Raw genomic sequence first — 15,233 nt, 5'->3', positions numbered from 1 at the left:
GCCCACTCTAGTTTTAATTGGTATATATTGCGGAAGCAAGCGGACAATAATACTCAAGTTAATTGGACAGGGGCCAATAAACGTCACCGCACAGCCTTGTTTTTATTGGCTCAAGGTTTATCGGGCTGCCGCCAACACCTCGGTCCATAACCTATGGTAACACTTTATTTTACAGTGTCATTGTTACATATGTTACATGTAATTACCATAGTAATAATAACAGCAAATTACATGCAACTAACCCTCAACCAAATACTAATCCTACCCTAACCTTATAGTAAGTACATGTTGTTAATTCATATTACTGAGTACTTAAATGAATAATTACACTGTAACAATTACACGTTGAAATAAAGTGTAACCAAAAATACCATCGCACACAAATATGGTAATCATTTAGTAAGTAAGTAGTAAGTTTTATATGGTATATTTTGCGGAAGCGAGTGGACTATAATACTCAAAGTTCATTGGACAGGGGCCAATAAACGTCACCGCACAACGTTGTTTTATTGGCTCAAGGTTTATCGTGCCCTATGACAAAAGGTATTAAGGTTAACATTAAAGTTATAACAACTCCATAAGATAATAAACGTTCTACATGATGCTTTTGTTTGACATATTACTTTCTTTGCACATTTAGTGTATTAGCAAATATGCACTTTAAAAAAATTTCATTTCCATATATTATATGTAAACAAAGTATGGCATTTTAGATTTGATTTCTGTCGATATAGACAGATAATTTTCATATATTTTAGTATGAATAGATTTAATGTTTTATTCAAGTCTTTCAGTTGTGTACCCATGTTATGGGTCAACTCTGTTACTATTATAGCACACACTTATTAAAAAAGGAAAACATTTTAGGGAGTATCCTATTAAGAATCTTTTTGATACCAATAAGTATTTCCATGTTATGGCAGACAGCCAATTAACGATTGATAAAGAAAAATCTAAACTACACTGTCCAAATACACATAAAAACGTTTTGTTTATGCTTAAAGTAGCTCAGCTTAAAAAGAACCTGTTTGTAGAATGACCCAATAGTTCAAACCGCTTTCTAAGAGATTAATTTACAAGACTCCACTAGGAACACTGCAAATATTAGATTACTGCTTTTGAAATGAGAGTGTAGCATGACTTTAGTGAGCGCATTCATTCAAATAATTTGTTTCTAAGAGACTTTTCAAGAAATACAGTAACAAGTGAAATGGCTCAACATAATTTATTTTTGTTTCATGTTAAAATGTACAGAGTTCTTTGAAAGTACTTGCTAAGAAAAAAGAAAAGAAAGAAACAAATAAATGGAAATACATACAAGGACAAAACAGAGAGGAGTGGAAGGTGGACGCTTCCCACCATCAGAGAGCGCCCCAGCTTGGCTCTCTCTCTTTCTCCGGCTACCAGGCTCTCTCTTAGCTTACAACTCACCATGTACAATTACAAAGTATACGAAAAGGTAAGCAATATAAACAGACAGAAATATACTGAGCTAATTTTTACATGCCTCATAGATGTAAGGAAGTTGGCCTATACACACACAATAACCAAGAAAAAAAGAAAATAACGCTAAGTGACCTTTAGATATCTGTTTTTTCCTTTTGTTTTAAAATAGCATTAATATACTACACAAAGATAGAAAACTCTAGAGATGAGATGGAATGGAAAGGTTAAAGGCATCTTAAATTCACTAAAAGTGAGTTGTAATTTTTTTTAGTTTTGAATTTCTTAATAATATTACCCCAAGAGTCGAGCTAAAAAATATGCAGTTTTTTCCTGAAACAGAAGTGAAAAAAATGACAGTACCAATATCCATGTCAGAATTTCTTTTTTATATTTTAGAAAAAACATTTTCTCTACAATAGGTCTTCTAAAGTCAAAAAGAGTCAGCTTGTGTCATAAAAGAAAGCTGCCCAGTCTGATAAAATTCAGAAAAACAAAAGCGCACAAATAATATATGAAACGTCAGGTCTTTGAGAAAGATTCCTCATATTGACAATGAATACTGGAACATTAAGAAATTCTCTGCCCGTTGTCCTAAAACAGTAACCATCTCAGGACATCATGCACTTTAACCTTTATCCCGGGTGTGAGTGTTCGTCTGTCCATGTGTGCATTGCAGACACGGATCTAATTATTTGTACAACTCCCTCTCGTGGCTAACGGCTAGCATTTCTTCTGCATGATCAGCTGGAGTACGAGGAGCGCTACTTACTGGTGCCACAGTAAGGCCTACTTTAGGAGGCATCGTTAACATCGTTGGATGAGCACAGTTGCAAAGCTGACCGCTCAGCAGATGTGCTCCTGCGTGGTTAAACCCTTTTTACCCACCACATTACGTGGACGCTGCACTGTGTAGTATGAAACTGAAGACCTTCCCACTATTGACTGCTGCGCCCTCTAGTGACATCTGTGGAGTGTTCAAGAAAAGTGTGTGTACTAGATTTCACGAGTATGTGCTGTGAACCAGGTAGTACCAGGTAGTATATTTACATTATTTCCTTTCCATGGTCTTCTGTTCAGTCCAGTCTATGGATGCATGGTCATTACTAGTAGATGTCCATTAGGGCTCTTACCACTATTAAGTTGGGATATACACGTTTCCATACTGGGAAGACACAGATTTACAGACAACTCGGACACCTTGTGCGTCCTGATCAGAAGTGCCTCCACGTAAGCTTTCAAGTGGCTATAGAGCTCTGTGTGTGTGTGTGTGTGTGTGTGTGTGTGTGTGTGTGTGTGTGTGTGAGTGAATGCATTCATGAGTGAGTGTATGAGTGAGCGAGCATGAATCACTTTGTCCAGAACAGCCACACACATAAAGCATGAGAAGGTCAGACTGAAACACAAGCATTTCAACAGTCTTTGAAAAAATGTGATCATATTAAAAATAAAGTAAATAATAATAATAATAATATAATAAAAAAGAAAAAAAAGTCCATCTACAATTATTTTGTCTCTTTTAAGGTAAGGCTTCCTATGTCAATTGAACGATTGTGTGCATGATTCAATGTATGTTCATTAGCAACGTAAATGTATTTGTTTCTCAGTTTGAAAAGTTAGGTCCACTTCCCCTATAGCTGCTTTGATGCTTTGCCCCTTCGGTCTCATGGATGGAGTGGCGGACCAACCCCTGTTGGTACAACCATGGCAGACATGGTCAGTAGGAGCATGACACTTGCCACAGTAAAAGGTCCATTAGATCATCTCCTGTGATCAGCCCATCATTATCTCCCCAGCTCCATCAGCTGAGGCAAGTGGGAAATGAACCTAAAAGGAACAGAGCTTGACGACAAAATATTTATAAAGAAAAAGAATTTGTCGCAGTCTCTATGTCCTCTTCCTCCACCAAGCTCACTTATCTTGTTGCCTTTTCGCCCAGACTTTGGAGGGTGGATACAAATGAATCAAGTACAGAGATGCAGAGTCTGGTGGGGAATGTCTCTCAGTTCTCTCTGCTAGCTCTCTGGTGCTCATCTGCTCATGTAAGGCGACTGTTTGGGGACGCCAGCGTAGCTGTGGTGCGAGGGGCCCGTGTACATCATGTTTCCATGATGATTGGGCTGCATAGGCTGCTGTGGGTAAGCCTGCCCTCCCATCATGCCCATTTGCATCTGCATGGGGTACTGGGCCGGCTGGTTCATATAAGGCGGGTTACTGTGGTACCCGCTGTTCATCATGGGCTGCGGCATGCGGTAGCCAGCTGACATGGCAGCATTTAGTGGGTTCATGTTCATAGAGTTGTAGGCGGCAGGTGTGGGCATTAGGTTGGTCATCATGCCACGCTGCACCGCTAGAGTGCGTGGGGAGCCTTGCATGGTCACAGCGCCAGAGCTGCGACTGTACAATTGCTGCTGGTGAGGGGAGCCTGCAGGAATTTGAGAGGCTTTGGAACGAATTGAAATGTGGCCTTTGACGGTAGCCATTTGGCCTTGCAACCGCTGTGTATGGGGAGGGGGGGGTAGTCCAATGTTAGCGCCTGTCATGTTGCACTGAATCAAGGGAGAGCCAAGGTTCATGGAGCCAGAACTTAAATTGGGAGGTGGGGTCATAGTGGACTGAGCCTGTGGCAAGGGTGGGTGTGGGGAAGAAGCAAGCTGTGCTAAGCCTGGGTTGGATAGCGAAACGCTAGTAGCGTATGAGGTGACAGCAGCTGAATGGGAATAAGACATGGCGTGGGGATCCATGATGGTGTTGGTTAGCTGCTGGAGTTTCGCTAAACTGAAAGTAGCTGAGGGTTGACCGTAGCCACCAGCGCCAAAGTCCTGGCCCATGCGGTCATACAAACTCCTGCCTCCTCCACCACTGCCTGCACTTTCAGGAATCTCCATGATCATGGGTGTGGAAGCGAACCCATTTCCCATGCTGCACTGCGAGAGTGCTTGCTGTTGAGGTGGAGGAGGTGGTGGAGCAGAGGGTGGAGGCTGAGGGTTTTGCTGCTGTTGAGGTGGTTGCGAGACTTTCTTCTGTTGCTGCTGGCTGGCACTTGGAGGCCTTTCGATGACGCAGCCTTGTGGAGACTTTATACCACAACTTGGAGTGCTGGCAGAAGGGGGAGGAGGTGGGGGTGGAGGTTGAGGGACGCCACTACCACTGTTAGCACCAGGTCCAGTGGTTGGTCCAGGACCTGCTTGCTGGATAAGGCTACAGCTCCCCATGGCGATCTGAGAGCCAACACCTGTGCTAGAGGATGTCAACCCAGGAGTTGAGACGAAGGAGCAGCTGTTGCCTTGCGAAGATGATGACGATGGTGTGGTTGAACTAGAGGATGAAGACGATGAAGAAGAAGCAGCCACCGCTGCTGCAGCAGCTGCAGACATGCCACCTCCATTACTTCCATTTCCTCCTCCGTTACCTCCACCACCCATGGTTGAATCATAGCTGCTCGGATTGTCATAGTTTTCGGTGGTGCTTTCAATGCTGCCAAGGTCACTAAAACCACTGTCCACCACTTGCTGTGAATGATCGGAAACTGACGGTACATCCATCATGGGGGAGGTCTCCATGTTTTGCAGTGAGGGAGCTGATAGAGAGCTGGGATGTTCTGGGGTTATTTGGGTATACCCTCCACCTGTTCCCCCTCCAGTTCCCGTGGGACCAGGCAGCCCTGGTCCAGGGTCCATAGGACCAGGAGTCATTCCAGGGCTGTTGACTGAACGGGCAGACTGGTTTGGTAACGTGGGCATTGGTGGGTTGGGCATGGGACTGTGCTGGGAGGCTCCGCACTCTTCCACCAGGGCTAGTGTTTCCTCCTCTCCCTCACCGTGACTGTAGCTCTGGAGGGTTCGACAGGCAGCTAGCGTCTCCTCACAGTCCTGGTAGGCTCCATGGGACTCTGCATCCTCCTCCTGAGCCTCACCTTGCGTAAGTGACTGGACAGCCTGCACCGTTTCTAGATCCAGCTCACTGCTGTGGTGATGTGGGTGTTGCTGGTGGCTCAGGTCATCTTTGAAGTCAGGATGCTGGTGTGAGTGCTCAGCCCCCATCATGAGCACGGATTTATCCTCGACGTGTAAAGGTTGCATGTCCAGAGGTTCGGAGGGGACTGCAATGGCGGTTACGGTCTCTACAGCTGCCGCAGCTGCTGCAGATTCCTCTTGCTCTCGTCGTCGGCGTTCATCTGTATCAGCAGAGCTCGCCTTCACCTCCTGCACCTCCTCTGCATCCTCCTCCTCGTCCTCTCCCTCCTCCTGTTTGCTGACATAATCCTGTGCCACGTTGACCTGAACGTCTAAAAAACCCTCACTACTCTGGGGTTCTTCTTTCACAGGGGGTGAGCGAACAGGCGACGATGGTTCCTCCTCTTCCTCATCCTCTTGCTCCTCCACATCATCCTCAGAGTCTTGACCCTTCCTCCTTTTACTGCTACTGCTGCAGTCACTTTTCTCTTCAAGACGACCGTCCCCTTCGTCGTCAGCATCATGATCATCACTACGCCGGCTTCCTGAACCTGATGTAGTTGTTGTTCTCCGACTAACCCCATTATCGCAATCTTCGTCATCCCGCTCTTCATCCTCCTCTGCATCTGCCACGTCTGTGTTAGCTCTTGGCTGAGAGACTCTGGTGCTGGAAGACTGTGAAATGGTACGAGACGGTGGACAGCTGATCTTCTCCACGGCCCATGGTCTGTCGTCCTCTTCATCATCATCATCTGGCTCAGACAGAGAAGGTTTGGGTACAGGGGGAGGGACGTTGGCATTTTTTGGTGGCCGACCTCGTCTTTTGGGTTTAGATGGCTCTCTAAAGCTCTGAAGAAAATCCTCCTCCTCTTCTGAGTCTTTCTGCTTCTCAGGGTTAAGGTCAGATGTTATGGCTCTGGCTGTCCTCTTACAGGTCTTGTCCTCCAATGTGGAATTATCTAGCTGCTGCTGAGCTAATCGGCTTTGCTCAAATTCCTGTCTCGCTGCTTCCTCTTGGGCCCGCTGAAGGTAATAGCTTCGAGGTTTCCTTCCAGGCTTCATTTTGATCTTTGGGGGTGGTGGGTCCTCTGAGGATGGAACTGCCAGACTAGAGTCAGCTGTCTGACAGGCTCCACTACCAGGCTTCCTGCCTGGACGTTTCTTCCAGTGGAGTGGCTTGCGACTCTTGCCCTTAGGCCAGCCTTTCTTCTTCTTTACTGGGACCTCAGGCATCTCAGTTGATGCCCCTGTTCTCTGTGTGGCCTCTGAAGGTTCAGGTCTTCTCAGGACAGCAACTGGCTTCAGCACAGGAGTGGGATCTGAACAAAAAAAGAGGTAACCATCCATTAAGCAATTTTTGAAATGACACCATGGCAAACACAAACATCACACAAAACTTTTAAGAATGCACATAACCCCTGCAGGAGTCCTAAGGTGTACTAACCGTCTTCCTCCGATTCAGTCAGATTGCCTCTGTTGATGCTTTTAAGGGTTGGTCCCATGTGTTTGCGGGCTGCTGTGTAACGTCGGAGAGGGTTGCCGAATGGAGTTTCCTCTTCTAGTCTGGGCATGGGCCTTTCAGTATCTGAATCCACAAATGGCTCATCCAGAACTTCAGTGGTCTCTGAGATGGTTTCTGTAACTACACTGCTGTGGGGATGGCTGCGCTGACGTACACGTCGCTTTCGAAAGGACTTCTGAGACTAAAGGAAGAGGAAAAGAAAGGGGGGGGGGGGGTTCTTTATTATCCACAGCATCTCATGTTATGTTCAAAATAATAAAAAGGTTTCATGAACTGACATCATTATGTTTAAGGTCTAAATTAAATAAAAATGCCATGCAAAAAAAACAAAAACATACATGGACCTATATTGCACATACCTTGCATTTAAGCCCTAATGTGGGCTTAGTGAGGAGAGGTGGTGAACGAGCCCTTAACTCATCCTCCTCATCGTCATCCTCATCTTCACTGCTCTCACTGATAAAGGCCGGACAGACTGGCGTGGGTTCATTTAGTCTTGTGGTATGGGGCAACAATGGCAGGTCATCTTCAGGACCCTCACTGAGCCTGCGTTTTGGGCCACGCTTTTTCCGTGGAGGCCGCCCTCGGCTGCGTGGGGGTGGAACCGAAGGGTGCCTGGAAGCTTCCAAGGGACAGGCTGATGTAGAGTCAGGCTCATTTTCTAAGGCCAGGAGCATTGATGATGTTGTTGTCACTTTATTAATGCCAGTTCTTTCATTATCCTCCTCCTCCTCCTCCTCCTCCTCTTCCTCCTCATCATCATCATCCTCCTCCTCATCATCCTCATCATCCTCCTCCTCATCATCCTCATCATCATCATCCTCCTGGGGCCTTAGTTTACGGGGTCGACCAGGCCCTGGACGTGGTACATCCTTCACTTTGCCCCATAACCAGTTTTTGGGAGGGCGTCCAGGTCCCCTGCGTTCCCCATTCGCCGTAAGAAAAAGGGAAGGACGTTCAGGACCGAGAACACTGTTGCAAACCGAAGAGGACTGTGGAGGGCTTTGGTTTTTGGGGAATGCTGGGAAGCACTTTTTCTCGTCCTCCTTTTCCTGTTCTCCTTTCATATGCCAGGAAAGCGGGGAACTTTTGTGGCTGGGTTTGATCTATACAAGATGGTGCACAGAACAGAAGTTCAGTTTCAGCATGTACTGGTAAACATCACAAACATTGTATACATCATCTACTGAAACTTGAATAAAAGTTAAGATGCTTACCTCTTTAAGTCTCTCCTCTCCTTCCTCCTCCTCCTCCTCCTCCTCCTCCTCATCCCCTTCTCCTTCAGATACTACTGTGTTGGTGACAATAACAGGTGTCCAGCGCAAGCAGTCTGGATCAACTTCAAGGAGTCGAGGTTTGGCCTTCAGTCGGGTCATGTGAGTGGCCACCAGCTTCTCTCTGCGCAGAACAATCACCCTATAATAGGAAAGGAAATTAAAATCAGGAAACTACAAAGAGTGCTAAAATGTAACTACTGCTCAAAAGTTTGGGGTAAATAAGATTTAATGTTTTGTAAAAAACTCCATTATGCTCACCAAGGATGTATTTATTTGATCAAATTTATAAAAAAAAAAAATTATCAAATTTATTTTTACTACAACTTAAATTAACTTTTCTTTTTAAACTTTAATCATTTTAAAATTTAATTTATTCTTATAAATTAAGCAACAATTACTCCAGGTTTCAGTGTCACATGACCCTTGACAATCATTCTAAAATGCTGATTTTGGAAAAAAAAATCATCATCAATACTAAAAACAGCTGTGTTGCTTAATATTTTGGTGGACACGTGTATTTTTTTAGGATTCTTTGATGAATAGAAAGTTCAAAATCATTTACTAGAAATAAAAATATTTTGTAACAAATGTGTTTACTGTCACTTCTGGTCAATTTAGTGCATTCTTACAGAATAAAAGTATTAAATTGTCTTTCTTGCTATCACAAAACCATGTTTTATCATGTACTTAGTTACGTATGCTGAAGACGAAAGCACTGTGTACATTTTAGAATGCAAAAAAAGTTTTAGGTTGAAATATATGAGAATGAATCTATGACAGCTGTGTAACAGAACGCGCATTATTGTTCTCTGTGCCAGCTTGTACAGAAAAGGTAAATCAGACATTATAGTGTGTGAGCATCTCTCTCACCGGTCCCCTTTCTGTTCCAGCATATTTAGATTAAGCAGGGTGGCCGTGATGTCTTGAGGACAAATGCCGGTGACTTTGCTAAGTTTGCGGATGGTGAGCTGTCGATCTCTAATCTCATGCAGGCACTCCAGCACCACACTACGCCAATATGCCATGTACGATAGCCGGCCAAGGTCTGACAATGGCTTCTCTGGTGAGCCTGGCTGGCCTTCCCTCTTGGACAGAAGGTAACCTGCAGAGAAACACATAAGAGTTTATCCTTTGTGTCTAATGACACCATCAAATATTTTCTTTAATAAATAATTTAAAAAAAGGTGGGAAGAGAGTAAAGATAATGCAGAGTACTTACTGAAGTCAATGAGAAATCGCCCATAGCCCTTTCGCTGATATTGTGGAAGAATCATGATGCAGGATACATTATACTTTTGTTGACAATGCTTCTCCTAGGGATAAAAAAAAAAAAAAATACATATAATTTTAAAAAGTATAAAATGAATGCAAATGTAACAAACATAACACACAAATTATTTGTTTGGCAAGATCTTACTCTCATACTAAGATCCAAACTAATGTTTACAAATATTTATTGCATTTTGAACCATATACAGTTTAAAACCTGTTTATTAAATAAACTCACTGTAAACATCTTTTCCAGGAGCATAATCAACCACCAAGTAAACTATTTTCTTTAAGCCAAAAATTTGCAATTAATGATGAAGCATTAATTATGAACCCAAATTGCTTAAAATTATCATTTGACTTTAGAGGATGTAAAATTAACTCTAAAAAGGTGAGGTTGAAGGATTTATCGCGGTTTTGCGGATTCATCTGCACCGTTCGCCGATTTCTAGATCAGTTATCGGCAATAATCCACAACGAATAATTCTCCCGGTTAATTTCATTGTGGGAGCAGCTGAGAACGTTTGTTTTGGCTTGAGACACTACACTCTGCACAGAGCGGAATCAGATGCTGAAGTGAAACTTCCACAAAGAAAATATATGTACACTACAGAACAGTCATATTTTAAAATAATACATTTGTGTAATAGATGCTGCATTAGTAGAGAACAGAAATATGTTTGTAGACAAGGCTGAGAGGACATTCACATTAATAGTATCTCAAGCGATAAGATCAATGTGACAAAAGTAAAGTAAAGTAAAGTAAAAGTAAATCTGAAACAATGTTTAAATGTCATAATTGTTACGGTCTATTTTCATTAATTTATATCCAGCTTGGGATGTTAGCCAGTTAAGTTGCATCTATGCAGAAGTGGACGCACCTATATGCACGTATCATACGGATTACATAAACAGAGAATTTTTTTTTTCGATTTGAATTGTTTCAGACATTTCAAGCTTTCTATATTTATATTTCTCATGTATGTGAGGCAAATGTATGCCAAGTTTTTAGTTTATTCTCGTGATGCGCTCAAGTTCACGGAGACCGAGACGCCAGAAAGTGCATCCTGTTTGTTTTCTTTATTTTACAAAAATGGTTTGTTATTGTGAGTGTACACAAATAATGAATGATGCATTGAATGATCAACCTCTACTAAAAAGATTTGTGAAACGATTTGCTCACCTTTGAAAAGTATCCTACGAGATGGCAGCCTTTACTATCATTCTGTGTAAGTACATAAAAAAGGAAGGGCTCCACGTCATAGTACAGCGTCTTATGGTCCAGGAAGAGTTTGGCCAACAGGCACAGATTCTGACAGTATATTGTGCTGACATTTCCATCCACCTGGAGTGAAGAGAAGTTTAAGACTTTGGTCAACTTAATGTGTCCTATCCAAATATGATGCTATAAAACAACAATGTGAAGTAATTTTTCTAGGATTCAGATACTATTACACTAACAATTAGCTCCCATTTATAACTTGCCGTATAATAGCAAAATGCAATGCCAGTAAGATTCTCAACTTATGAAATATGAAATCAACATTTTGAAACAAGTCATGCAGCAGAAACTGGCACAAAACTTGCTGCACATGAACAGAGAATATGATAAAATGCACGGCTCCTTTTCCTGTCGGCTCAATGCCAACCATTTTAGCTTTTAGCAGTGCTGCCTCCACAGGTATCCAGCTGAGTCAGGACCAGACCAGGAGCAGCTCTGAAACCTGAGCCTCTAAAACTAACTGACCAAACAGGAAGGCAAGCAGTAACACACCCAACAACACCAAGTGGTGTTGATTAATGTGGAACATACAGGCTGGTCACACAGCAGAAAAAAAGAAAAAGAAAAAGAAAAAAAAAAGTCCACAACGGACAAATTCACACAAAAAGTGTGTTAACATGCCCGTCTTGGCGAAAATCCTAGCAAACATAGTAGGTTATGTCTTAAGTGAACGTAAACAGACAAGACAACGCATGTGTAACAGTATCACTGTACTGGATCCATGCATTATGTCTTAAAGTGACAGCGGCCTACTATTCCTGCTGTCTGTGTTTTTAATGTTAATCAAACTACAAAGGACAAGGAAATCACTCACTTAATGATTAGTCCATTTCATTTATACAGTGAAGATTATATGCAACGTTATATTACATTTGATTACTTTATTCAATTTCTGTACCTGAAAACTACTGTTAGATACCTAAAACACTGTTTATCTTATTTGTATCTTCGCACTATTCTATGTATTTGTGCTGTTGCTTAAAGTTTGATTATTTGTTCATACATTATTTTTTTCATAGAAATGTATCATCAATTTCTGAGGGACAATTGTGTCAAGACCAGTTTTGTTTTTCAATGAATACCTCCCTATACTAGCTTGTCATATTCTGGACAATGATTAAAACTTTTTTTACAAGGCACTTCTCATGATACTTTTCCTCTGTTAGAGAAATCCCTTGTTGGATTCCTCATTTGTAAGTTGCTTTGGAAAGAAGGCGTCTACTAAATTAAATTCAAATGTCCATGCATTACTACTCCCAGCTGTTCATTAAAAAAAAAAGAGATTCACTCTTACAACCATCTACAACATATTGCAATAAAAATACCATAAAGTAAACACAGACATAATCTATGAACAGTAAATCAAAAGAAATTGCTTGGCATAAATGCATGCTATTCATTGATTTATTAAATCATAGCCTTCTGAAGTGTAATCACATTAGGCTTTATCACGATTCCCGTTTTTCTGTCCCCAAATTTAAGACTTCTTAACTCTTTCCCCGCCAAACACAGAATTTTCCGTCATTTATAAGAAAACGCTTCCCACGCTCCGTGTTTTCACTGTTATACGCTAGGGGGTGCTGTCTTCAGAATGAGTACAGAATCTCCTGACAAGCGATCGTATGTAAGCAGATGCAAAATAACGTGGTCATCAACATTAAACATCATATAAATCAAAACTATCTAATGTTACTGAATTAAATGTTGACCCAGGATAAGCTATAGGACTGTGTAAGCATTAGGGGTGTTGATGGACTCGATCTACTCTATTTGTGTTTGATCATCGATCTGGATGTAGTCTTTGACAAAAACGTGATTTTCTCAGCTTTGTTCATTTTGAACAAATGTTGCTTTATGAAACGTACCCATATTCAAGTGTTGATTAAAAGGGAATGCATGAAGCTAGAATAATAGAATAAAATAGAATAAAAGTTTTTCTGTTGTTTAAAAGCAGAGGGTCTGCTCTTTCTTTTGATATATTGCATGCTCAGATATTCATACAACAATTATTCTATGGGCCATTACATTTTTGTGAAAATGATCAAAAACGCTGATGGCCAACTTTATATATAAAATAAATAAATAAATAAAATTTAAAAAAAAAACACTGGTGGGGAAAGAGTTAAATATCTTAAATGATATAACAAAAATCTTGATTATTTTAAGACTTTTTCTAAAGTTAAATTTAATTTGATTGACCAGCAGGGATCCCTGAAAAAGGGTCTAGAAAAGGGCTCCCTGTTCAAATAGATGAATTTGAGAATCATATGGCTTTCAAGCCCCAAATTGTGTGTGACCATAACCATGTAAGCTCCGTTAAATCTGATCTGTCAGTGCTGATTTAGACAACACACTATACAGATTTGTATGTCATGTTTACAGTTAAATGTTCTTTCATAGAAACACAATGGCTGTAGTAAATCACCATAGTGATTCTGAAACAACGAGTGCTTACCATTCTTCATTTATTACCCTGCTGTGCGGCATCATTACAACACCTTCTGAGGGCAGGAAGTGGGCGGATGTTATTGCCTGAGCCAGTGTGGGAGTGTGTACGTCTATCAGTGTGAATGAGATTTCCTTTGTTGGCTCAGCACGTATGAAAACACAAATTTGCGTGTGCATGACTAGTGTAGACAAGCATTTGTCTGTGCTGCCCAGTGTGTATAAACAAAGACGTGTATGCGTGAGTGTCTGTGTATTTGTGCTTTTTATCCGGGGTGGAGATTTCTTGTCCTCACCTCGAACACGGACACGTCGTCCTTCCTGTAGATCTCGTTGGCAGGCGGGTGGAACCAGCTGCACTTTCGCATGTGCTGGTAGAGAATGCTGCGACTCTTCATGTAGCGTAGACAGAACTCACAGAGGTAGAGCTTAGGGAGCCTGTAACATCGACACAATCACACATCAGTATTTACAGCCTAAAAATCTAAGGTGCAGAAGCGCATCTCTCGTGAGAGCCTTTAAAGATAATAAAAACAGCAAGAGGTTAAGATGAATATATAAATCACAAAAACTTTATATACACTGAAAGACGTGCACTCATATTACTATGAATGGGAGAAATTGCAACGTGCAATATGGCAGAATATGTCTTCTAAAAAAAAAAAAGAGCCAATCGTCAATATACACACACACTCATTTAAATGTACTCTTATTATATTTTCAGTTTTAATTTAAGTTTTAATTTTAGTAAATTTCTGTGATTGACATTTTTATTAGGGTTTTTTTAAAGTTCTATTCAGCTTTGATTTTAATTATTTCAGTTTGAGAAATTTTAGCACTTCAGGTTAGAACAAAAATTATAGTTTTTCCATCTTATATTTATATTTAATTTCAGCCTTATTTTAATTAACAAAAAAAAAACATTTTTATAGTTTCAGTTAAAAACAACAACAACACTGCTAAACTACCATGTTAAATTGACCAAGTACTTGAATATTTAAAAATAATAATAATGGAAATCAGAAAATGTGATAATCCAAAATACCAATCCCATGCCATGGTTATTGGTGATGAAGATACATTTTAAAATGACCACATATGATTCCATAAATCAACTTGGCCAATACACAACCTTATAGCACTAATTATAAATGTACATTTTTGAACACAAAAAGATTAACATGTGAAGCTGCATTAAACATCATAAATGGGATTATAATTTTTTTGATGATGATGGCACATGTTCATTACCTGCTGTACTCCTGTGGGTATGGAGAAGAGTACCACGTCTGAATTTCATACTTCCCAAACTCTATAACTGATGGACAGCGCATCTGAGGGTCCGGTGGACCAGTCACCCCGACTTTCTATAAGAGTTCAAGTACAGGAAAATTAAGAACAAGATCCCAGAGGACACATTTACAATTTAGAGTCTAGAAGGCCACTATGGCAATTTCCCAGAGTGTCCCGTCACACACAGAAGAGAACAAAGTCACTTTTTTACACAAGAAACCGGTCAAGGCTCTGACTTTTATTCTAATAATCAAGAACAGTTTTTCACAAGCACACTGCTCACCACACAGGCTTACAGGATTATTATTAGCTCTTATCTGCAGACCAACTGGAAATTGAGAGCATCTGCCTGACTCGCCAGCCTGCTGACACTCAGTAATAAATCACACACGTTTCTGCTCTGTATCTCAATGGCATACGCAATCCATTTGCTTATATAAAAAAGGGTGTAATGTGTAATGTAATGGCAGAAATCATTAATTCAAATGTTTAAAAATCAAGTTGAACAAAAGAATTGTCATTGTTTACATCTCGCTTGTATGAATTTCTCTCATGGAAAAACAAAGCTTTAAATCTTTTTCATATAGTGAAAACACATGGAGATTTCTGGATGTCAAGTTTTACTGCAACTTATAGAAAATTCATAAATAAAACAAATATATTATATTAGATGATAAGTCAGGATTTGAACCCGTTTGTGTGTGTGAAATGAAATTGTATTGCTAAGCTGCCAACCATCACAACTT

General features: G+C 40.9%; 1 protein-coding gene across 3 annotated transcripts in view; it reads right to left on the bottom strand.

Annotated features, from left to right (window-relative positions):
* Window positions 1–3,345: 3,345 nt before the first annotated feature.
* Window positions 3,346–15,233, bottom strand: part of kat6a (K(lysine) acetyltransferase 6A) — a 51,124-nt gene continuing 39,236 nt past the window's right edge. For all 3 annotated transcript variants that reach the window (XM_079816029.1, XM_079816030.1, XM_079816031.1), the window contains 9 exons: window positions 14,446–14,561; window positions 13,491–13,632; window positions 10,651–10,812; window positions 9,418–9,511; window positions 9,069–9,300; window positions 8,139–8,337; window positions 7,281–8,027; window positions 6,844–7,102; window positions 3,346–6,718 (listed from right to left, as the gene is read on the bottom strand). In XM_079816029.1, the coding sequence (XP_079672155.1) occupies window positions 3,474–6,718; window positions 6,844–7,102; window positions 7,281–8,027; window positions 8,139–8,337; window positions 9,069–9,300; window positions 9,418–9,511; window positions 10,651–10,812; window positions 13,491–13,632; window positions 14,446–14,561 (5,196 nt within the window). In that variant the 3' untranslated portion in view covers window positions 3,346–3,473. The remainder of the gene's footprint in view (window positions 6,719–6,843; window positions 7,103–7,280; window positions 8,028–8,138; window positions 8,338–9,068; window positions 9,301–9,417; window positions 9,512–10,650; window positions 10,813–13,490; window positions 13,633–14,445; window positions 14,562–15,233) is intronic.

This window comes from Gobio gobio (genome assembly GCF_949357685.1).
Source record: "Gobio gobio genome assembly, chromosome: 4".
NCBI classification, from domain to species: Eukaryota; Metazoa; Chordata; class Actinopteri; order Cypriniformes; family Gobionidae; genus Gobio; species Gobio gobio.
Note: the sequence above shows the minus strand (reverse complement) of the source record. Positions and strands in the feature narration are given on the sequence as shown.